General features: G+C 38.4%; 1 protein-coding gene across 1 annotated transcript; it reads right to left on the reverse strand.

Annotated features, from left to right (window-relative positions):
• Positions 1 to 3233: 3233 nt before the first annotated feature.
• LOC109401796 (prespore vesicle protein) lies at positions 3234 to 26509 on the reverse strand. Its single transcript, XM_019674410.3, has 4 exons — positions 25852 to 26509; positions 14087 to 14205; positions 13494 to 13948; positions 3234 to 4331 (listed from the first exon to the last, which is right to left on the reverse strand). Exons 2-4 carry the CDS (start codon positions 14124 to 14126, stop codon positions 3912 to 3914), a joined length of 915 nt encoding a protein of 304 aa, XP_019529955.1. The 5' UTR covers positions 14127 to 14205; positions 25852 to 26509; the 3' UTR covers positions 3234 to 3911.

Here is a 26509-nt window from a genome sequence, read left to right on the forward strand (position 1 = left end):
CCGCGCTCCTTAGCACGATGCGACTAAAGGCTTGGTGACCTTAGCCGCACGACCACGAAGCCAACTTCATCGGGAGCACCCGCATACTCGCCGATATACTGAAGGACCGCGGGTTCGGAATCGCAGCGCTGCAGGAGGTGTGTTGGACAGGATCCATGATGCGAACGTTTAGAGGTAATCATACTATCTACCACAGTTGCGGCAACACACGTGAGCTGGGGACAGCTTTTATAGTGACGGGCGACATGCAGAGGCGCGTGATCGATTGGTGGCCGATCGACGAAAGAATGTGCAGGTTGAGAATCAAGGGCCGATTCTTCAACATCAGCATAATAAACGTGCACAGCCCGCACTCCGGAAGCACTGATGATGACAAAGACACATTTTACGCGCAGCTCGAACGCGAGTACGACCGCTGCCCAAACCAAGATCATCATAGGGGATCTAAACGCTCAGATAGGCCAGGAGGAGGAATTCAGACCGAGGATTGTAAAGTTCAGCGCCCACCAACTGACGAACGAAAATGTCCTACGCCTCATCGATTTCGCCGCCTCCAAGAACATGGCCATTCGTAGCACCTTTTTCCAGCACAGCCTCCCGTATCGTTACACCTGGAGAACACCACAACAAACGGAATCGCAAATCGACCACGTTCTGATTGATGGACGGCACTTCTCCGACATTATCGACGTCAGGACCTATCGTGGCGCTAATATCGACTCTGATCACTACCTGGTGATGGTTAAACTGTGCCCAAAACTCTCCGTTATTAATAATGTACAGTATCGACGGCCGCCCCGGTACGATCTAGAGCGACTGATGCAACCAGATGTCGCCACCGCATACGGGCAGAATCTCGAGGCAGCGTTGCCGGACGAGGGTGTGCTCGATGTGGCCCCTCTAGAGGACTGCTGGAGTACAGTCAAAGCAGCCATCAACAACGCAGCCGAGGCACTATCGGGTACGTAGAACGGAGTCGACAAAACGATTGGTTCGACGAGGAGTGCAGAGTGGTTCTGGAGGAGAAGGATGCAGCGCAGGCGGCAATGCTGCAGCATGAAACCTGACAGAATGTGGAGTGATACAGACAGAAGTGGAAGCAGCAGACCCGTCTCCTCCCGGAGAAAAAGCGCCGCCTGGAAGAAGCGGAGTGCGAGGAAATGGAACTGCTGTGCCGTTCACAAGAAACACGTAAGTTCTACCAGAAGCTCAAAGCATCCCGCAAATGCTACGTGCCGCAAGCCGAAATCTGCAGGGATAAGGACGGGAGCCTCCTGACGGACAAACGTGAGGTGATCGAAAGGTGGAAGCAGCACTTCGATGAACACCTGAATGGCGAAGAGAATGTAGGCACCGAGGACCAAGGCAGCGGAGAAAATGACTATGTTGGTGCAGCAGAGGACGGGAACGAACCAACTCCCACGCTGAGGGAAGCTAAGGATGCCATTCACCAGCTCAAAAACAACAAAGCGGCTGGTAAAGACGGTATCACAGCAGAACTCATCAAGATAGGCCTGGAAAAGTGTGCCACCTGTCTGCACCAGTTAGTAGTCAAGATCTGGGAAACCGAACAGCTACCGGAGGAGTGGAAAGAAGGGATAATCTATCCCATCCACGAGAAAGGCGACAAGTTAATGTGTGAGAACTTTCGAGCGATCACCATTTTGAATGCCGCCTACAAAGTGCTATCCCAGATCATCTTCCGTCGTCTTTCACCTAAAGTAAATGAGTTCGTGGGAAGTTACCAAGCCGGCTTCATCGACGGCTGGTCGACAACGGACCAGATCTTCACCGTACTGCAAATCCTCCAGAAATGCCGTGAATACCAGGTCCCAACGCATCACCTATTCATCGACTTCAAGGCGGCATACGACAGTATCGACCGCACAGAGCTATGGAAAATCATGGACGAGAACTGCTTTCCCGGGAAGCTTACCAGACTTATAAGAGCAACGATGGACGGTGTGCAGAACAGCGTAAGGATTTCGGGTGAACTATCCAGTTCATTCGAATCTCGACGGGGACTACGACAAGGTGATGGACTTTCCTGCCTACTATTCAACATCGCCCTGGAAGGTGTTATGCGACGAGTCGGGCTGAACAGCTGGGGTACGATCTTCACGAAATCCGGCCAATTCGTCTGTTTTGCGGATGACATGGATATTATTGCTAGAACATTTGGAACGGTGGCAGAACTGTACACCCGCCTGAAACGTGAAACAGCAAAGGTCGGACTGGTGGTGAATGCGACTAAGACAAAGTACATGCTGGTAGGTGGGACTGAGCGAGACAGGACAAGCCTTGGCAGCAATGTTACGATAAACGGGGATACTTTCAAGGTGGTAGAAGAATTCGTCTACCTCGGTTCCTTGCTAACAGCTGACAATAACGTGAGCCGTGAAATACGAAGGCGCATATCATCAGTGGAAGTCGTGCCTACTATGGGCTCTAGAAGACACTGCGGTCAAAAAAGATTCACCCCCGCACCAAATGTACCATGTTCAAGACGCTAATAAGACCGGTGGTTCTCTATGAACACGAGACATGGACCATGCTCAAGGAGGACCTTCAAGCACTCGCAGTTTTCGAGCGACGCGTGCTAAGGACGATCTTTGGCGCCGTGGCGGCGAAGGATGAACCACGAGCTCGCTGCACTCTACGGTGAACCAAACATCCTGAAAGTGGCTAAAGCTGGACGGATACGGTGGGCAGGGCATGTTGCAAGAATGCCGGACAACAGTTGGTGTTTGATAATCATCCGGTTGGTACAAGAAGGCGTGGAGCGCAGAGAGCACGATGGGCGGACCAGGTGGAGCGTGAGCTGGCGAGTGTTGGGCGTGACCGACGTTGGAGAGCTGCAGCTGCAAATCCAGTATTATGGCGGAAAATTGCTAATTCAGTATTATCATGAATTTGATGTTAACTAAATAAATGAATGAAATGAACGTAATAGTCTGAACGATTATCGCTTCGATTATATGGACTTTCTTCACTCTTTTTGCTTTTAATAAAAAATAACAGCTTTGTGATTAATTTTGAATAATTATGACTATTTTCAATCTAGACAAATTATTAGTATAAGTATAATACATAAATATTCGTGATTCGATGTATATGCCATTGACAATCAAGTGTGTACTGTACTGACATCACTAACATCAATGCCGCTATGATGAAGCCGAGAGGATATGGATCTTTGAGTTTTCTCTACATAAATGAAACATTCCACGAGCTTTTTTTGTAACGTTCTATTTTATTTAAATTTTAAGAAAGCATGAAGCATTTTATACAATAACAACAGTTTTAAACTATGAATCGAAAACATATCGCATCAATTTTGAAATAAATAACCTACTGTCTATTGAATCCAAGACTGTGAGTTTGCATGAGTTCAACTTGATTGATGGTGCATGCTGCTAGACTTGCCAAATCATTCTCTCAATAAATATACATTAGTGCCTTAAAACTAAAGTGATACTGGTAACTATTCGTCAAAATTAGCTAACGGCCTAGGAAATGTAAAATCATAATAGACGAACTACAACTACGTACTACTATTGCATAGGTACTGTACGAATGAACCGAACACCCAAAACTGACGCTAATGGGCAGCCGGTTGTGCGATAAACTCTCGAGATTTTAGTTTATTCAGCGCTTGAGAAACTCATGCCGGCCGTTATAATAGAGATGTTTTCTTTCACAACTCCGCAGATCACGCTCGGTATGTGCACAATGGTCAATCAAATTCACCACATATAATATAGCGATTTCGATCGCTTTCGTTTCGCCGATCGAAGCTGGCAATTACGGAACGCTTTTCTTATAATTAAACGTTTAGGTAAATCTCTTTTCGCTTCTATTAAAACATAGAGAGGTCGCTACATTTGTTTGGAAGAGTCACTCGCAGTAAGTTATTTGTATCCTGGGTAATTGTAAGACTGGGCAGCGGGTTTGAAATCGTTGAATTTATGATTGGCTGGGGCATCATGTTCGGCACTGTTGATATCATCTCCTTGCGTTAGTAGACCTGTTGGTTTGAATGCTTTGGCCTGGATTTGTTGATGTTGGTGTTGGTGTTCAACAGCGACCGTTCCGCTACGGTGAGTGATGGCAGCATGGGCGGCAGCTTCGGCCGCATTGTTCTGAGCCTCTTGAGCCGACGAAGCAGCCTTATGGGCAGCTTCCTGAGTGGCTTCGAAGTCTACACGGGCAGCATTCAGCTGTTCTTCGATGTTCTCTACACGCGCTTTGGCTGCTCCCACCATCTGCGTTTGCGACGCCAGCTCGGCAGCGGCTTCACTAGCAGCCTGTTGGGCATGTTCAGAGGCAACCTGTTGGAGGGAAATAATAGAGGAAAATGATAAAAGGTTTCAATTTGTTCAATAATGTTTACCACGTGCATTACTCTATACCGATACACTAGATTTGTAAATACATCTTTATTCTGACGGTTTTAGTCTACAATCACCGAATCACGCCATATCTGGTGGCTATAAGGCCACCATGCATTATGCTATATACCACATCTTTGATGAGGATCTGCATCCGTTGAGTTTTCTCCAATGATACACACAAGCTTTCACTGGGCTACAGCAGCCCAGAATTTACGTTTGAGTTAAACATTCAGAGTTGAAATTTAGTTTTCATGGAAATTCCATGGATCTCCTAAAAGTAGGAGAATCGCTTTTAACAAATTACATAATATGAAAGACCTATTGAACAATGCCAAAGTAAATAAGTTGCTAAGAATTACCGATAGTGAGACATTAAAACAGATATCTAGGAAAATTATTGCAAAATTTCTATTGCTTTGTTAATTTTTTCATATTCCTTATTGTCGAATGATGAATACTTCTTTTTGTAAGGTTTTCAACTGAATTCCTGGAATATCAGGATACAGATAATGGAAATTTATCCACCGTAAAAAATAGCAGCATGGCGAAAGTATTTCATCTTGCTCTAACTCTAGCCTATATTATATGCTCTAACTCTAGCCTCTAGATAGGCTAGAGTTAGAGCAAGATGAACAACTTTCGCCATGCTGCTATTTTTTACTGTGGATAAATCTCCATTATCTGTATCCTGATATTCCAGGAATTCAGTTGAAAACCTTACAAAAAGAAGCATTCATCATTCGACAATTTCATATGAAATATAATCCTTTTCATGAATTTCCAGAATTGTACTCTATTGAATAATTTAATGAAAGCTTAGCACATAAATTTCTCCATTTGCTGTTTTTTTTTTTCAAAATTTCCTAAAGTCGTCGTATAGGAGTTCAAACATAATTTTAACTAACTTTTCGAGGCCTTTTCTTAAAAGTTATCTTTAAGGGTTTCGTCAAAAAACTTTTTTGGGTAATTTATGTCAAAAATCCTCAAAGATATACAAAAATTCCAGTAATATTTCCATGAGATGCGTACCAATTTTAGTAATGGAATGTTTATACAAAAATGATACGCATCTTATGGACATATTACTGGAATTTCTGTATATCTTTGTGTATTTTGATGTAAATTTTAAGGTTTTCCGTATATATTTTGAAATTTAAGATTGGCCTAGTACTTCAAGTAGTAATATTAAAAATTCTGTCAAAAGATTTCTCAAATAAAAAGTCAAAAATTTGTTTCAGTTTATCCAGTTTGTTTTATGTCTGTTAGTTATAGCAATTATTCATTCCATTTTCATTTCATTTCATTTTATTTTATTTTTGTCCATCTGACTTCAATGTCTACATGAATTGATTTCTAATGAACATTTGTCTACGTCTTCTTATAAAACTATCTACAAATACACAAAAATCAAACAGGTACACTGGCGACACTGTTGAAAACGATACACATTGCCCTAACTGGTTCATTCTGGCCATAATCTGTGCGATGAAACTCCAGCCGCAGCAAGTCGTTGATCCGAGGAGGAATATTGATGTTTATTTGCCGCAATAGAGTGGGAGAGTCAATTACGTTCAGTAGCAGCTTTCCAACAAATGCTGCTTTAGCAATAAATCATATATCCAAAAGGCGACAGCGTTCTTCGTAGGGTGGCAAAATCTGAGGTCATAAAATGACTTAGATTAGATATTATCTAATAAAACGCTTCTGGACAGCTTCGATCCGTTTACCCCAGGTGTCAGTGTAAGGACACCACACAATAGACGCCGATTCTAGTACAGAAAAAAAAACATTCAGTAGGCTCAGTGTACCAGTTATGGCTATAGTACCTCAAATTCGCCATAGTTGATTTTCAACCTTTAACGATGCAAATCATCAAGAAAAAATATGTGAACAATAGATCATGTTCATAAAAGATGATTGCACTCATTCAAATTTCACATTTTGCTCAAACTATGATAGAAATAAATCATTTTCCTTAAAATTTCGGCTTCCTTGCACCCTATTTCGCCATAGTGTACCAGTTATGGCAAATCCCATAAGGAATGCATGTGAATAGTGCGAAGTGGAACCGAAATTAAAAAGTATGTCCATAACTGGTACAGGTTTCCTATCATTGGCACACGTCGTAATAAATAGTAAAAGTGGGTTTGGCTCAAAATTTTATATTTTTCCTGTAAAGCATGAAAACAGATCTATCATTTGACGTATTGACGACATTCATCGGTCTTCTTCTTATTTTTGTAGAAGTAGTTTTCCTTAGGTAGTGCGATAACTGGTACAGGCACCCTAACTAAACATGTTGCTCTTATCGAACGTCTATTGTGACTCAAATCCTTAGATTAGAATAACTTTAGGATAACTCCCAGATGAAACTCTGGAAAGAGTTTTTGAATTAGAAGAGGAATCACAAGAAACTGCAGGTTCCGGATGTGCATCAGGAGGGATCGTAACTGAGCGAACTATAGGATACATCCCTGAATATTTGTAGAAACTCCATGAGGAATCTCTGTTGGATTTCCAGGATAAACCTCAAAAGGTATGTTAGGAGAAATTCCTGGAGAAACTCCATATGGAAACCTCGAAAGAACTGCATGAGGAAATTTTGGAGGAACTCCTCAATAAATCACCAGAAGAACTCCTAGAGTGGTTCCGGGTCATTTGTCCGAATGCTTTTTGTCCAAACGCCTTTTATAACCGAATACCGTTTGGCCGAAAAATGAACGATAAACTTAAGTGATCATGCCACTGTTTTCTACATAAGTATAACTCGAAAGAAAAGGCTGTTATTTGAAGAATAATAAATCTCTGATAATCAGTGCTGAAAATGTTATTTTGCCATATCTAAATTCAACAACCTACAGCTCATTTGAGAAACTCAACCAGAGAATATGATATATGTAAAACTTGTGCGGCTAGACCAGTTCTACAAGAAAGTCACAGAGAAACCATTTGTTTCTAATATTTGAGGTAAATGTCACGAACTACCTTTGAAAAATGCCAACAGATATTCATGGAGAGCCGGTAGTGTTCCGAAACCGATTCCGGGTGTCCCTCCGGATCATTCCTCCGAATTAGAAAGTAGATGATAAATATGATACTGCTTCTTGGTGTCCGCTGGAATGGATTTGTTGACACTTTCCGGAGCCAACTAGGGTGTACATGATGAGTGTGATTATTGTTGGAAATCGATGTAACCAAGTAAAATTACGTACGAAAATAGATACACCACCAGAGATTACGCGCCTGGATATTACCAAATTATTGGCCGTGTAAAGCGATCAAACCAGTAAAGAGATGATGATTAACCTGGGCTTGTTAGGGGAATATCTGTAAATAAAAAGAAAATCGGGTTAAGTACGGTTCCTTTGAATTCCACTAAGAATTTGCATCCTTTGACAGATACGTATTTCGACCTCAACTGTAAGGTCGTCTTCAGTGTCTTGTACTTGACTCGACTCCAAGTCAAGTCAAGTCAAGTACAAGACACTGAAGACGACCTTACAGTTGAGGTCGAAATACGTATCTGTCAAAGGATGCAAATTCTTAGTGGAATTCAAAGGAACCGTACTTAACCCGTTTTTCTTTTTATTTTCAAAAGAGAATTGTCAGACAAAAGAGGCACAAAACAAGCACCAAAGAAGGTGCGACGATTACTCTTTATCCCTACTGGCAACAGATAATGACATGATCTCGAATTTTTTTGTTGCAGACAAAACGGAAGCTGAATTTGTTGCGTACTTTTCAACTCGTGAATAATCAATTATTGCTAACCCAAAGTCGAAACTGTTTAATGATAGAGCTTCACCAGAGTTGCAGTGTTTACCGACTCGAAGTTACCGTTCGAAAATCGCAATGCAAGGCTTAAAAATCTCAAAACTCGTGGTGTACGATGTTAATCCCATTATTTTCAAGTTGGGACAAACTTATGTTGCATGGGTTTGTTTGTCGCAACAAATACAGGTTGCGACATTGTCATTATTGTTGCGTGATGGTTGAATTTTGATTCACTGGATCAAACCACACAGTTTCAGATTCCCGAAGTGTAAATATGCAGATGAATGGGTCAACGTTGAATGAGAAAATTAAAATTTTATCGCAACAACCCCGATCAAAGTATTTTCAATCCCCTTTTGCATCTAAAAAACTGCGCAAAATTTTGAGGCACTATCTCCCCTAGGTGGATTTATCTGGTTTTTTTCTGAAGAAAGACAACATAGTTTCTTGGATGACTGATTTTGGTGGGACTTCTAATGGTTTCGGCTTGCAGTCACAGAAATAAGCGTTGGTTCTGTTATTTCATCGCTGACGTTTCGATCCTCGGGTTTGGATCTTCTCCAGGGCTCGAAGTTAACCAACTTGTGAAGTGCCGTATACCTAATCTCCCTTTCTTCGACGGTGAAACATCCGTTTAAAGTGCAAGAACTCCGGACAGTGTAGAAAACCCCCATTAATTGATTCTCCCATTAATTTAGCAAGGGTACAAAATTGTTAATAAGGCCATTCCATCAAAATCCCGACTTACCACCGTGCAAACACGGCACTTCACAAGTTAACTTCGAGCCCTGAAGAAGATCCAAACCCGAGGATCGAAACGTTGGCGATGAAATAACTGAGGAAACTTCAAAAGAAAACAAGAAGGAATTGATGAAATCCTTGAAGGATCTCCTGTAGCATTCTATTTTAGAACTCTACCAAGAATCTTTGGGGTCTCCAGTTAGCCTAGTGGTTAAGGCTATGGATCGCCAATCCGGAGACGGCGGGTTCGATTCCCGTTCCGGTCGGGAAAATTTTCTCGACTCCCTGGGCATAGTGTATCATTGTACTTGCCTCACAATATACAAATTCATGCAATGGCAGGCAAAGAAAGCCCTTCAATTAATAACAGTGGAAGTGCTCAGAACACTAAGTTGAAGCGAGGCAGGCCAAGTCCCAGTGAGGACGTCGAGCCATAAAGAAGAAGAAGAACCAAGAATCTTTAGAGGAACTCAATGAGGAATTCCTGTAAGAACAGTAAGAGGAATCTCTGGAAAAATGCAAAAGAGCACTTCAGGAGGAATCACTGGTGAAAGTTGAAAAGGAATCCATAAAGAAACTCCAAGAAGAAACCCAAAAGGAACTCCATATTAAACTCCTGGGAAAGAAATAAAAAAATTGAATGCCAGAAAGAGTTTGACCATTTTAGTATTTTTTCATTCCAGGAAAATCATTTTTTTTTTAATTTTTGGCTGATATTCAGGACTATTCTGTAATATCTCAAAATAGTTTTTGGTGTCTTTTAAAGCATATTAACATTTTTTTAATCTCTGAAAATTGTTGTTTTAGTCACCTTTTAGATGCCACTGTTTGTACTGAATCACAACAATTAACAAATTTAACAATTTTCTTCAACCCTTCTAACATAGTTAAAGAATTGAATACACTTTAAAATATTTTCCTTAAAATGACACAAAAATAAAATGTTGGTAAGTATCCCTGGTTGGTATCGAGATTGGAGAGAAGCAGCAACGAACCGAGATGTATGGCGTAGAATTGTGGAAGTCTTATCAATACAAATACAGTAGACGTTCACTCGGTGCAAACGCTTTAACTGCAATGCTTTTTAACTGCAAGTCCGCTAAGTGCAACAATTTAGCAGTTATCGCACCGCTATCCGTCAAAATGAAATGTCAACAGCGATGCGATGTTTTTCGCATGCACTTTTGCTGCAATGCGATGTTTTCCGTATGCACATTGACTGCATTCTGCAGCAACTGACAGTTCTTTGACGTCTGTCAGTTGTTGCAGTTATCGAATTTCATTCGGTAACTGAAACGTTAACATGTTGCAGTTATCGAACGTCTACTGTATATTGTTCTAAATAAATATATGAATGCATTTTAAACGACAACTTCAACATTTTTATCAAATTTCCACTGCAAAACGTTAAGCATTTGAATGTTTTTTTTTTTTTCAATAATCAATTTCTAATTCTAATTTAATACCTAAAATTACGAATTATGCATTTTTTTTGCGTTCCACCAAACTCTAATCATTATTTTTTACAATACACGCTGTGTCTTAACCAGCAGATTAAAAAAATTGAATGTACATCGGGTTTCTTTCCATAAAACATCAGTATTCAAGCTATATTTTCATTTGCAGAAGGTTTCAAAATATTCTATCGGAGATTTTTTTTATTTTTCCATCTTTTTGATCGTTTTTCATACAAATTTGCTTGAAATCCTCATTTTGGGTCAATTTCTCTCCCATACAAAATGTATGGAAAAACTTTCACCGATAGAATATTTTGAAACCTTCTGCAAATGAAAATATAGTTTGAATACTGATGTTTTATGGAAAGAAACCCGATGTAGGGTAAGTGTGCCCATCGTTGTGGTATTAAGGTAAATTCATTTAAAAAACAATGATCGTACCATCTAATAAAGGGTTGCAAAACGTTAGTTGGTAGTTTTCTATCCAGATTTGCTTGGAAAAATATAAAAACTATCGTTTCTCTCTGTTTTCGATCATAAATCGCTTACCACAACATTAGGCACACTGTTCCTATTATGGAGGTAAAATTTAATTTTGGTTGCTATTGTTGCGGTATCCCATTGAAATCATATGGGATACCCAGGGCCGGATTTACAAATGTGGGGGCCCGGGGCCACAGCGTTGTGGGGGCCCTGTATAAAGAAGATAGATTTTGCCCATATAACATGGAATAAAAAACTATAAAATATTAATCTTTCTTGCAAATATGTTAGTTAAGATATTAATGTAGTTGTGGAAGATTGTGGATCTATAACAATAAGCAGAACTAGGAAAAATGTCAACTTCCATTGAATTATTTATAACAGACCTAAAATTCTAGCGTGAAAGTAATTATAATTATACAAACTTAACAATTCTTTTCAAGAGTACATTCGCCACATTGGATCCCAGATTTAGTCGAAATTCTAGCCAGAGTTCATAGAGAAACTACAAGAATTTATAGCTGAAATGTTCAAGAAATTACTAGTAAAATTTGTAGCGTTATCGATGGTGTCGTTTTTGTGAAATCCAAAGAAAATTAAATTGGATTTCTGCTGCTCTCTCTGGAGAACTTGCTGGTCGATCACCATAAATAAGGAACACTTAACAAAAACTTGTTCTAATGCGACTGTTAGGGAAGGTTTTGGCGGCCTTTCAAAAGAATTTTCCACATTACTCTGGTATCACAGAGAATATTCTTATTGAAAATGCTAAAGACATTTTGGAGGAAGTTTATGATAAGTTCCTGAAGGAATTTTTCACTCCATTTTCAATAAAATTTTCTATTAAATTTCTTAAAAATTTTAATCAGAAAACCTATACAAGTTTTTAGCCATTTTCTCTACAAATTTCTACTGAAATTTTCTCAATTCATTTCGTTTGGAGTTCGCCATGGATTCATACTCATTTCAGTGAGCAAATCTCTCTACTCAAAAAGTTTGGACCTAAACTTTTCACAACAATCTGCCTTAAATTCATGCTAGATTTTCTCTAAAAAATGATTCAACAGATTTGGTGTTCTCCGATTTAAGTAAGTCGTAAGCTGTCTAAGTAAAATCAAACACAAGAGTTCCAAAAACAATTCTAAATTTCGAAAAAAAAAATCCTTTGATTCTTTCAAGAACTTTGTAGAATATTCTTCAAAATGTTTTCAAAAACAGTTGACAGAAAAAAAACGAACAAATTAAGCAGGAACTGTAATTTATAGAGGTTTGGAATTCCTCTAGAATTAGTTGTATTTTTTTTTCAGGATATCCGGTGATTTTTCTTAAGCAAATGCACAACAAAAATGAATGTTAATATATTTTGGAAGCAAAATTTAAATTTTATAAATAGATGGACAAATATCTGCAGTCTTACTCAAAAGAATCACAACATATCACATACATCTTGCAGTAAACAGTAATTCGAAGCTCTTATGACAAAAATCATATCAAGAGATATTTCTTGCACTACTTTTTTTTCTTGCTTTACATTTTTTTTCGTGAAGTTGAATTTTGTGGGGGCCCCTAAAATGTGGGGGCCCGGGGCCCTGGCCCCCTGACCCCCCCCCCCCCCCCCCCTAAATCCGGCACTGGGGATACCGCAATATTAGGAACACTACCGCAACAATAGGAACACAGCAGCAAAAATTTTAAGAAAAATATTTTTTTTAAATAGGGCTTTGGGCAAATCTTAAGCACATGAATGGTGCAATCTCATAATTTAAGCATCATACATCTATTAAAAATGCCTTTTGGTGGCATTTCAGCCGAAAAAGTACTGAATTGCCACTACCGCAACATTAGGTACTACCACAACGAAGGGAACAATTACCCTACATTCAATTTTTTTAATCTGCTGGTTCAGACATACCGTGCAATAGTTATAAAATGTGTCATACAAAACAACCTGTTGTTTGAAAAGAACAAATGTTGAATGCAAGTAAATATCATATGTTAAAATGCAAAATCAATTTTTAAGTTTGTTTTGCTAAAACACGATGTTCCACTTCAATAGTTTGTTTAGATGTTGTTCAACAAATGTAGGTATTCAATGATTGCTTCAAAAATCATTATCGTGTTTAGTGATTTGTAGTGTCAGAAGTCATAAAAATCGCAAAATGTCTTATAAATTAAAAAATATCTCAAAATTGCTTCAGCGGCAAAACAAATGCGTCACTGTGTTATAATATGTAAATATCAGCGAACAAAATTGTCATTTTTTTTAAATGCTTAAGTTACTATTTTCTTTTCAAATACTGTGGAGATAAAACTTCGAGCCAGTTAAAATTTCGAAACTAATCAGCGATTTAATAACCCGAAAATTTACAATCTGCTAGTTGGTATTGTTAATGTGAAATGTGGTCAACCGTTTAAAACCGTTGACAGGTCTGCATTAAACTTTTATATTGTGTGAATCACAGTAATTAGCGATAGCTCAAATCGACCGAAAAAAAAACCGATTGGAGCCACGCAATAGTCGTGTACCGATGCAGCGCGTGTTATGTCATCTTGATTTATCCTCACCATTAATCGAATGCATCAGAAGTCAAACGATAAGCCAAACCCGGCCACGCGTAATTTAATCGGCTCGTTATATGCTCACCTGTGCGTTGTTCAGAGCGGCTGTCAGCACTTGCACATGGTTCAACGCCTGTTGGGCAGCGTGTTGCGCGGCTTTGGCGGAACGCTTGGCTTGCTGCAATTGCTGAATCTCGGCATCGAGTGCCTGATGTGCCTCCAGACTCTGCTGTTCCAGACCTTGCAGAAGAACCTGTTTTCCGTGAAGAGCTGCCTGTGCGGTGGCCGCGGCTTGGGCTGCTGCCTGGGCGAGTGTGTTTTGAGCGACATAAGCTGCCTGTTTGGCTGCCGCATGTTGGTTGGCTACAGCTGATGTCGCCTGATCGGCCGATCCTTGCGCAATCGAGCGGAGACCACTTCCGGCACTGTATCCCGACTTGGGCGAATATGAGCCCCCATAGCCAGCGCTGGCTGCCGCCGAGTCGTAGTCATACTCGAAATCCTTTCGTTTCTCCGCTTTGGTTCGCGCCTCGATGGCACCTGGTTGAACAACAATTGTGAAGGAGATTTAGTGATTTTCGTTTATCGGGAAAGGGTAGTGAAGCATCATTTTTTTTTTTTACAAGACGACGTAACTAGTAACTGGAGAAAAAGTTACAGGGAACTATCGATACTCACTAATGCAAATCAGCAAGACTGCTGCAACCGCTACTTTCATTTTCAAGTGCTGCGTTTTTTTCCGCCACAAGTGATGCCCAGCGATGTAAGATTATTGGTCGATACTTGAAAATCTGCCTCTGCAACGAGGAAAGATAAAAAACAGTCAATACAAACTACCTCATCATCTACTGACCTTTTTTCATTTAATGGTTTGTTGGTTGAAATATACAGCACACAGGTGTGAAAATGAGGAAAGTGAATCCAAATTACGAAATATTTATCAAGCCCGAGCTGTCGAGAAAGAGCTATTACGCTAGAGATGATGGTCATGACATCATAGCCGTTATTGTTTTCCACCCGCTTCATCGGTCAGATTATTTGCATTCATTTTTAACCGATCGAACTTGACGATTGGTAATTCACCGAAATCAGTTTATAATTATGTAACAACGATACAGTTCGATAAAACTGTTGAACAAAATACCATTTTCGTTGGCATTGATCAAATCGGCACCTTGTTATCATCCGACGTGGCTAAACCAAACCAACAACTTATTGTCATTTTATTGCTCTCGTGAAAAGTCATAAAAATTGTGTAAGGGGGAATGACCCAGTTATGGTTTACGTCATTAAACTAGAGAGCACCGTGCCCTACATACGCGTTATCGACTAGAGAGGTTTCAATGTTTTTCTGTGTTTTGAACTTAATGGGGTCAATATTCTGTTTATGAGGAGAGTAATTAATCTTTGGCCCATTTGAACCTATTGGGAACCACTTGTTTTAAATTCAGCGAAGTTTGAAGTTGGTCAAAAACAGTCTGGCCAAAATTATGGACACTATGCTAACCCAGTAAAGAAAGTGTGATATCCTATCTCAGAAACTACTTATAATCGAGGTTATAATATGTACTTCTGTGAGCCTTCACTATTCTTTTGGCACGGTTTGGAATTGGGGTCACTAGTTTATGCCATAGGACAAATCGGTGAAGTACTAGATTTGAAGTAATGAGTTGAATTTTAGTATGGTGAGAAGGTCAATTCTCCGTTTCTGCACTGAAATGGTGCAAAATGCGTGGGTATTATCATTCCTTGCTTAATTTGATGCTGTTTGAGCAAAACTTTGGGCAACAGTGTTGTTGTTTTCTCCATTTCTTGCAACATAAACAACATAGTTATCCAAAGTTTTGCTCAAACAGCATCAAATTAGGCAACGAATCATAATACCCTCGCTTTTTGTACAATTTCATTGCAGAAACAGAGAACAAAGCTTCTCACCATACTAAAATTCAGCTCATTACTACAAATCTAGTACTACACCGAACGTGCCCCATTGCCGTTCAGTGTATTTTTATCAAATATCCATGCAAGCTCCAATAAGATTTGTGTGAAGAATTAGCTTAAGTTAAAATTCACGAATAAAAAGAAATTCAAACAAAAACCAACAAGATTTGGCGATTTTTTAGTTTGTTAATTTTACAACTGATGATCAATATTGTTCATGTGTGCTCAATACGGTTGTTGTCTGGGTTAGTTGACAGCCAAGCTAGGATCAGAGCCGTAGCGTACGGTTGGTCAGGTTGGCCCCCGTCTAAGGCGCCAACCTCAGAGGGGCACCGAGAAGGCCTAAGGCTAGAAGGAAACAGGATGACGCTCAAGATTCCACTGTTAACAGTATCTAAGATTGATCATGTATTTTTTACGTTCTTCCGTATTTTCAAAAATACGAATTTTTGTAGATTATGAATGTTTACCTGAAAATTAAACTACTATTTTATTTAAGAAACTGTTTTAGTTTTTTTTAGCGAGATAAGAAAAATCGATATGATTTCGAAATTCTGGTGAAAGTTTCTTTCTAAAAATTCCTTAACGCTGCCGCTGGGGAGTGTCTTGAGGCTACTTACTTTACATATTTGAGGCTACTTCCGAGGATTTCAAGGCATTTATGGAAATATTGTATAGTGTTGACAAGAAGTATTTTAAAAGGAAAATATTCAGATAATGCTCTATCAGTTCATACAATAGGACAGATCGGTGAAGTACTAGATTTGTAGTAATGAGCTGAATTTTAGTATGGTGAGAAGGTCAATTCTCCGTTTCTGCAATGAAATGGTGCAAAAAGCGTGGGTATTATGATTCCTTGCCTAATTTGATGCTGCTTGAGCAAAACTTTGGGTAATAGTGTTGTTGTTTTCTCCATTTCTTGCAACATAAACAACATAGTTATCCAAAGTTTTGCTCAAACAGCATCAATTTAGGCAAGGAATCATAATACCCACGCTTTTTGCATCATTTCATTGCAGAAACGGAGAATTGACCTTCTCACCATACAAAAATTCAGCTCATTACTACAAATCTAGTACTACACCGAACGTGCCCCATTGTTATCTCCAGTCAAAACGCCCAAAGAAATATTTACTGGAGATAACAATTGTATGAACTGAAAGATCATCTTTTGAATGTTTTGTATCGAATTCTTGTAAATCTAGCAGAAACAAGTCTAGTCGTTTTCACCGCAAAAAGTCAACAATTCCTTTTTCTCCTCAAAACAAATTAAATATACCAGGAGCTCCTTCATAAGTTTCACCAGGCATTTCTTCGGAATTTCTTCTCTTCTTTCAAGAAAAAACTTTCGAAAATTCCTCGAGGGATTTCTTTGGAAAATTTTCGAAGAATACCTCCAGAAATTCTCACAGAAACTTCCTCATGGATTAAAAAAAAGAAACAAAGCAAAACATGTTTTGGAAATTCGTCTAGAACTATTTTTAAGATTCCCTAGGTCATCTAGAAATATATTCAGATTTTTTCTAAAGAATCCCTCCCGATATAAATCCAACGATTTTATTAGATATTCTACCACAGTTTCCAAATGTCTGCAGAATTCCTTTAAAAAAATCATTCAGGGCTGAATTATGAAAAGTTTCCTCAAGGAAAGTCCTCCACTGATTCCTTCAAAAATTCTTCTTGGGGTTTATACCCACACATTTTTCTCTGTGTATCTCCAGGAAAATAATCAACGATTTTCCTGCGTTTCCTTCAGAAACGCATATAGAGATTCCTATAAAATATCTTTAGGGATTACCTAAAAACCCTTCAATAGATTTCCTTAGTAATTCTCCATGGATTCCCATAGAAAACCATGCAAGTATTAATTAAGTATGACGCGAATGACCCGCATTAAAGCGTCTTTAACCTTCCAGGACGCGCGCCATCAAGCAACCGAAACTGCACCGCGCGCACGTTGTATACAACGATCGAGGTTTTTTGGTGCTGTTGTACTTTTTACAACAGCGTCCCCGTAACGTGGGTAGATCACCTTAGAATGGTGCGTTGCGGTGTAAGATCTACCAAATCAAATTTTGATCTTGATATTTACCGTATTTTTAAATATTCCAAGATCAAAGTTTGATGCTCTTTTCCTTGTGTTTTGTAGTATTTGTGTTTCAATGTACTGCTAATTAACATTTTATTTCAGCAGGATTCAGGTAAATGTATCGTACGATATAAATAATATTTTAAAAATATGTAACTGTGGCGAGCGTATCACTAATATGTAGCTTATTTGACGTACGATGTTAATATTATTTTATATTTCAGATTATCAACCGCAGAATCTAGTAATTCAACCAAATGCCAACAAGATGACTAGGAAACCTGGATGAATTGGGCAGACAACTGATTCGAAGCAGTCTAACAATGGTGTGCCTGAACGTTAACCAAGCGTATCCTTTGAAGTTTACCCTTCCACTAACAACACCCAAATTCCCGTGACACCTAGGCCTGAGAGATCGTAGAGTTGTCTACATTTTTCATAGGTGTCCGAAACTAACCATCCTTTCCCATTCCTCAGCAGTCGCAAGGACGTGGCCAGGACAGTGCTCGACCATTGGAGGATTGCGTCAGTCTTGTCCAAGAGTCAGAGATTAGTCCCAAATCTTTGTGCTTTGGTTCGGAGGGGAAGGAGGCAACCCTCATAACAGCGGTCTAGGACTGTACCACCTACGAATTTGTGCGACTCGCTTAATGCTAATGCTAATGCTAATGCTGTTGTACTTTTTACAACAGCGCGCGCACTGAAGGGTTAAAAAAAATCAAGTATTCCCTTAGTAATCCCTTTGTCTCCGAAAAATCATCTCAGATTATTTTTTAGAGATTTTTTAAAAGATCTTCTATAGATTTCTTTAGAAATTCGACCATAGTGTAGGGTTTGTACTGGCATGCACTTTCTATGTTTACATTGAGTGTGTAGATAGTGCGAAATGAGCAGTTACGAATAAGCGTGTAGAGTGACAGTTGCGAGGAAGTGGAGCGTCGGCGGACGGCGGACAGCGAACATGTGGGAATGTGGTGAATCCGAACGACCGGAGAAAAGCTTCTGGACTGGAGAGCTGGAGTTTGCCGTTGCGAGAGTTGCTTCCGGAAGTGGACCCTACACATAGTTTTCTTTAGAAAACATTCTATAGATTTTTTTAGAAAGAAAAAATCACTCACTATACACATCAAATCTCCCATTGATTCCTTCAAAAATTGTTCCATGTTCTCTAGAGATTGCTTCATAAATGTCTGCAACGCTTATTTCTGGTTATTCATAAATAACCAACGCTTATTTCTGTGACTGCAAGCCGAAACCATTAGATGTCTGCTGGAATTCCAGTAGAAATCCCTTTGTGATTTCTCTAATAAATTGCTTCAAAAAACATAAATTTGGAATGCTTTTCAGAAATTTCTCCAGGTTTTCCGTTAGAAAACCTGCCGTTGATTCCATCCCAAATATCTTCAAAGGTTTCTTTTGCAAGTCTTCAATGGATTCCTCCGAAAATTCCTTCAGAGATTTCTCCATAAAACTATCTAGATGTTTGTTATAGAAAATCCTCCAGACATTTCTTGAGAAACTTTTTTGCAGAGATTTCTTCAAAGTTCTTCCAAGTATTTTTTTCAAAAATTCTTCCAGTCTTCAACCATTTTTTCTTGAACTCCAGAAACTCTAGAAATTCCTGCAAGAATTACTCCATGATTTTCATCAGGAATTTCTCCAAATATTCCTGCAAAAAATTTTCAAAAGATTCTATCAAAAAAATCTTCCGAAGATTCCATCAAAAACTCATATAGAAATCTCATCAGTAATCTCTCCTGGCATTCCTCCATGTCCATGGTTTTAGTAATGATTACTGAAAATTTTCTTACACATCTTCTGAGAAAAATTTTGATTACTCTTCAGAAAAAAAGCCTTTCGTAAGTTTATTGGAAAACTCTGGTAAAACCAATTGAACAAATCACCGGAAATCAATAAAATAGACTTTTGAGGATTCTTGAAATCCATTGAAACTCAATTAACCCTTCAGGACGCGCACCGTTGTAAAAAGTACTACATTACCAAAAAACCTCGTTCTTAATATACAAATTTGAAAGAAATTTTGAAAAATAAAATGAATAAGTATGTATAGAGCAAAATTTTAGTTCTGCTATCATTACCATTATCGAGTTACAATTCAGCAAGCTTGCTTGTTTGTGACTTGCAATTGTTAGTTGGGTACAGCGCACCACTTCCGAAGTAAGGTCCGACGCACGGATATGGAGAAAAATCCAACTTCGCTAGTCGAAAACTCCGATTGTCAATAGGATTGATAATAAATAAACCATTGAATCGGTGTACGATTGGAATCATTAAAATGTTACGTCTGTTTGTTTGTGATAGCCACGCAAGAGAAAGTGTATCAATTTTTGCCTCTGTTAAATTAGTGCTTCAACTATACAATTCAATAGACAAATGTATGGTTTATCGGTTGGAAGTAGGTGAACAATGTTTTCGAAAACTTTCGCATTTTTTTTTATGGGACATACTGTAGGTTTCCTGCTGGGTTTGCTTTAGGAGTTGGGATTCTTACATGTATTTCTCCAAAATTTCTGTTGGAAACCCTTCTGGTACTTGCGGTGGGATTCCGCGAGAAAATCTTGCTGCGATCAATTCAACAATTTCTGCTGGGACTTTTCTAGGATTTTTTGCTGTTCCTCCAGGAGTTAATCCGGGGACTCTTCCATGGTTTTTAGCATCCCTTCTGATATGTCCCTCAGATTTTTTTCAGATCTTCTTCCAAAAGTTTTGTTAGTATTCCTTCAGAAACTCCTACTGGGATGCCTTCAGAACTTCTTGCTGATATTCGGGCATGGACTTTTCCAAGAATTTCTACATTCACTTCTCTACATGTATCTTGAATATTCTGTATGGATTTCTGCAATAATTATTTCTACCCAGGTAACCAATAAGCAGTTAAAATAGCATTAATTCGGCACTATATGCACCTTTACAGCAGGTCATAAAATGCTAATCTGCCGTATATGCGCCATCAGTGCTAATTAAATGCAGGTTTTGGCCCGATATACGGCTGATTAAATGCTTATCCCTCCTATCCCCAAGATTGTCAAAAATAAAAACAAAATATTTCCCCTGCTCATTTTGCGGCTTCCTTTTCTCTTCTTTTTTCTCACTCTCCTGCTGTGGAACTTTTGAAGCTTGGGGCTCGTCCTGAACTGCTATTGCTGTTTTTTTGCTGCTTTCGGCCAAATTGGGATTCGATCCCTTGATCCTCGGGTTAACGATGGTGCTGAACCGCGCTACTGGATAATGATCTGATAAAGCGCGTTGGATTTGTGATCTATTTAAGACATTAGTTTTACACCAGCAGTTGCTTCGTTATGCTATGAGCTCGGCAGGTGCGATAATAAAATCGATCATAGAAAACCAACCATTGAATTAATTTGCCAATGCATATTTTCACATTGATTTTATTCGTTGTTACCTATTATTGACTGAACATGCGAATGATGATAACTTCTACAGCCGTGGCACGTAAATGTGTTGTGGTTTCAGCATCACTCATCTCTCTTAGCAATTTTATGGCAATAAAGTAGCAGTTATGATGCTTGTTGACCAAAATATACCGTGCATTTGAAATGCTACCAAACTGCTGTCAGATTTTAAGTGGCATTTGAATTGCTAATATGGGGCATTTTAGCAGTCGAACTGCTATGTTACGGCAGTAAGCAGGCCGAATGCACAATGCAGATATAAAACCGGAATACGGCTTATTCAAATACTTATTAGTTACCTGGGTAGAGTTATTCCGTGGATTCATCTAGGAATTTATCTAGAGATTTTCCATTCAGAATTTCCTCTAGCGTGCCTACTGAGATTCGAATAGAAATTTTACCAGGGATTCATCCATTAATTTCTCCAGGGTTGTATCCAGGAATGTCTTGAACAAATGTCTATGGACGTCTTCAATTATTTTTTTCAGGAATGAATCAAACAATTCTTCTCAGGGGATTTCTTTTATAGGGCTTTTCGTATGGATTTTTTGAGGATTCATTTTGGGATTCCTCCAGGATTTTTTGTGGTAATAATTGTGGTGATAGTTTATAAGAATATCTCTTGCTGTTGCTTTGAGAAATTCTTCTGGAATTCATGGTGAAATTTCTGAAACCATGTTTGATGCAATTCCTCCGAGAATTGCTACCGATGTTTCCTCAGAACTTTTTTTTCAGTAATTTCTACGTGAATTTATCCTAGACTTTCATCTGGAATCCTTACAGAGATTTCGTCAGAGCTTGCAGGTGAAGTTATTCCAATGATTCTACAATAAATCATGTATAAAGCATGCGTAAATATCTGTAAAACATGCCCAAGTACCGTCCCTACACAGTTATGGATCACACACAGTTACGGATCACTTTGATGTTTGAAGTCGAATATCTTGCTCAAAACATATAATTCGGCACGAAATTCATTTTTGTAGCATGATCCTATTTGTTTTCTGAGATAAAAAGTCATTAACAAGAGTTCAATCTAAAAATTAAATGTATTTTAATGCAACGATAGTGTTGTCCTCTCACATCTGCCAGTAAACAGCCGAATTCCATAAGAAGCTACTCCTGCAGCGGTAAGCTCTAAAAGTGTCGAAATCCATCAATTTTGATATAAAAATCGCTCGTACACGTTGGATAAGATATGTATGTATCTATTAAAAGAAGTTTTGTTTCATTCTGGGATTCAAATACTAAAATAATGTGACTTTTAACAGTGATCCATAATATGACCCAAAAACTGATCGTTTGACGCTATTATGGATCACTTTAAACAAATATAGATTTTTGTTCCACTCAACGCTTTTGATACAATATTCTTACCTGAAAGTATCAAAAGTATCATTAAAGAACATGTAACCTTGAAAACCAGATGTCTTGAAACACAGAGTTGCAATAATAACACTTAAAATGGAGAGCATCACTGAACCCTAGTGGCGCACCTCTATCGAAGTACATGGATTCGGGACTTTTTTCTGTTTTCTCTTTATTCCTGTTGTAAAATCGGGTACTCCATCAGTAAAATAATGAATACACTGCGTAGTTTAGCCTTACAAACGCAAATTTATTATTAGAGTTAGAATTTTGAGTAATTTTGCACTGATCCATAATATGGCAAAAATTGATCCATAATATGTGGGACTCTGTGAAGCTGATCCATAATAGGGCATTTTGTAAACAGTGAAATATTCTTTTTTTACGCGGAAATGACTTGCGATTATACTTCAAATGGATCGGTAATAAAAAGTTCGAATCAAAACATAGTCAACGGTGCTTTCAAAGTCGTAGTTTTTGTTTTCTTTTATTTTTAATTGAATTTTGAAGGTGAAAAATACCACTAAGTGATCCATGACTGTGTACCCACGGTACCCAAAAGTTCCGCTTTCCATGACAAAATGCACTTTCAAGTTCCACAAAGTTCTGATGAAGCTCCACACGGAACTTTCTAGCTGCTTAAGAAGCTAACAATGAGCCTCGCTGGAACTTTGCACATAAGCTCCAGCAAGGCTCATTGTTAGCTTCTTAAGCAGCTAGAAAGTTCCGTGCGGAACTTTATCTGAACTTTGTGGAACTTGAAAGCTGCTTAAGTTGCAACCCGGAACATTGTTGGAACTTTCTAGTTCCTTGAAGTTCATTTCAGTAGCTTGATATTCTAAGGATTTTATCATTTTAGCAAAAACATCTTTATATGCAACTTTTCATATATTAACCCTCGAGCAGTCGCGTCTTTGATTACCTGCAACGACGCCACGCTCGCGCTATTTACCAAAAAAGTGCATTTTTCAAGGTGCGTGTACTCAGTACACGACGCGACCGCTCCCGGGTTAAATTCGTCAAATCAATGAATAAGTAATGCAAATGATAAAAAATATGACACCTACCGGATTCGAACTGGCACTCGCTGCGTTTAAGCCCTAAACTCTACCCCGATACCAAAATTGCAATGAAGTGCAAAGCGGATGAAAATTGACATGAAGCAGTTCTCTCTCGACATCTAGGTTTGCACTTGTACAGTAACGAAGTTAACTTATCCATCTTATGTATCTGTAGCAGCGCAGCGGTATGACGGCAGCTTATCACGCAGGAGGTCCCGATTCAAATCTACATAGGAGAGCCATATGCTTAAGTAAATAAAAATGTTAAAGTAAGTTTGAGCACATTTCCCAATAATACAAGCAACAACAAGTTGTGATGATTCTGGAAAGCATATTTTTGTTTTCACATTAATTTTGAGAAAGTTCCGTCAGAAGCTGCTTAGAAGGCATTCGACTTTCTTATGTGAACTTTCAAGTTCCGAAATAACTTAAAAATGAACCTGCTTAAAAGGCTAAAAGCGACCTCTAACAAGCTGCTTAGCTTATAAAGTACCCTCTTATCTGAACTTTTGGTTACTTGAGATGGAACATTATCTAATCAACACATGAGCTTGGTGATTGGTAAAAGTTTATGACTTTGTTTTATTGTGTAAACCAGTAATTTTCCTTCATTACCTTAAAGATGAAGGTTCTTCGCGACCCCTTTCCAATAATGCATTTTGCCCGTGATTTTGGGAGCAGGTCAAGTTGTTCAACTAATTTCTAGCGGAAATTATTATGTATTGGCGATATAGTCAGTTTCATTGCAGTATTCTGTGATCTGATTTACTCTACCAGCTCATAGCATTTATGAATGTGTTTTATTGATATTCAATTTATATTGATCCATCAGATGGAAGTGCTTATGTTTGAACCGAAGGAAGTCACTCTATATTTAATCGTCATAGAGTATCACTGGCGAATGTCAAATACGCTCGTTCCGAATATTTTCTTATTGCATATGTCAGAAGAATCATTATTATCTTAATCGTTATTTTGTGTAATAAGGCTAATATAAATTTTATTTTGAATTTTCGTTTATATTTCAAAACACACATGTCTACAAAATCAATCGAAAGATAGCTCCCTTTATCGATGACCAAAAATTTGCATGTTTTGAATTCAGAATCGAGATCTAAAAAAATTAAAATGAAGCCAGCATTTTCATGAAACTGATGAAAGTCGTGTTATCAGCTAATTAGTATTTGAAATAATGTTCATTTTTGCAAAATTTATTTTTTTTCTAGAGATGTATTTTTAAACGAGAAAATGCATCTTAAAAATCTTGAAGCATAAAATAATAGCGAGTTAAAATGAAAATTTTAGCTTAAACGAAGCATTGATTACAGAGAATGAGATATATGTAGTGACTAACTTTGCTTGAAAATGGATCAAAAATCGATTTCAAGTCACCAGTCTTGTATAGGAAGTCGAACAGATTACCGCTTTAATATACCTATTTTTCACATTCACGTCTTAGAACTCTGGATTCTGTATTAAAAATGATCATCAGCTTTCCGAGTTCCAAAATGCCGTATAGTTGGACGAAAGGTCAATTTTAATATCTTGATAATGTGTTATGTCTCGTCTCACGTCGCACGTATTGTGAATATCGTTACTGTTCTTACGTTAGCATGAATCACGTAAATTTAAATGTGAACTTAAATAAATTCAGAGAACAAAAAAGTTGCGTATTGGAAAATTTATATTTAAAATTTAAATATTTTTAAACTAAAATGTGAGTTTTTAGTTAAATTCTTAATTTTAACAGAAATGAAAAACAAACACTGAAATTACAAAAAAAAAATAAGATGTATTTGTTCCCAGCTTCAAGCCACATATAAAAAATATTCAAGAGCTTTGAAATAAATGGTTCTAACCTCATATTTTTATGACAACTTCGAAACTAAAACATAGAAATGTAAAAATAATACTAGAACATAAAATATTCCAAACTGGAGTTAAAATTATGCTATTAGTTTGAAATGTTATTCAAAGTTTGATCTTCCGCATGAAAAATAATCTTGAAAAATTCTTCTTCACTGACTGTTCCGTAGTTTGTCATGCAAAAAAAGTAATTAATGTTTAAAAATCAAAACCATAGACACATATTTCTGGTCAACTATGTAACACTTCTTCGAGCCGCTTGGCAGTACGAGACAAGTTGCTTTTCAAATCCGGGTCTATTTCGTACAATCCAGATCAGTTAGTCACTTTTAATTATAATCAAGTCAATAAAAAAAAAACAGTTGTTGAGCTTCTTCCTTCTTAGGCATTCTTATTCCAACCAACGTCACAGTCCATTCAGGATACACCTCATAGGATATTTTCTTTAAATCACTCCACTTTTAAATGATCGGTTCTGCTTTTCCAACGTTCATGACGACAACGCTCGATAACATATTATTACATAATAACAGTCCATTCAATGTTCGTCAATTGTTCTGAACGACAAAAGGCCGTTTCTGTAAATTTATCGTCCATTATGCACAATCTCACATTTGTCCTTTTTCCTCAAATTCACACACCACCCCTTTTTGATCTCATGCCAAACACTTCCGGAAAACCTACCAAACCGCAAATTTGCACTTGCACTGTTCGCCACTAATCGCAACTGCCTCTGGGTCTGGAGCACCAAAACGCTACTGGAACGCAATTGACCACTAGCAACGGGTAAAAGTCGTGAAAGCTCTGAGCTGAAGATCACGATTGATCGGCTTGGTTGGGTCCAACTGGATTTTCTGCTTTTGCACTACTCCGGTCGGTACGCGGAAATGCTGTGAGCTTTTTTTTTCTGCGGCACGATATGCTTCCTTTCTTCTTCAAAGAGTTGACCGGGGAAAAAGTCACACGACACAGCAGCACACTACTGGTACTGGTACAGTGGAGCAGCAGCACACTTCTTGCTTCAACGGTGGTGAATGGTCGAACGCGCGCGCGTTTTTCGATTCGCGGGAGAAATTCGTAAAATGGATTGACCGAACGGCTTCACGGTAGCAAATGATGGCCCCTCTAATCAACGCGATCGCTTTTATAGATGTTTGGTTAAATTGGCTGCGCTTGGAGTTTTCGACGGTGTAGAGATGGGACTTTTACAACAAGGTACCTCAAATCATAGGTTTATTTTGGGAGTTCACCGATAGAGATGTAGGGTGGCGTAAAATGTATGCTGTGATTGGCTCCTGTAAAGGGTAACTTTTTTAAGGAACATTGGGGCCTCGTGTTACTT

Source organism: Aedes albopictus, chromosome 3, assembly GCF_035046485.1.
Source record: "Aedes albopictus strain Foshan chromosome 3, AalbF5, whole genome shotgun sequence".
Taxonomy (NCBI): Eukaryota; Metazoa; Arthropoda; class Insecta; order Diptera; family Culicidae; genus Aedes; species Aedes albopictus.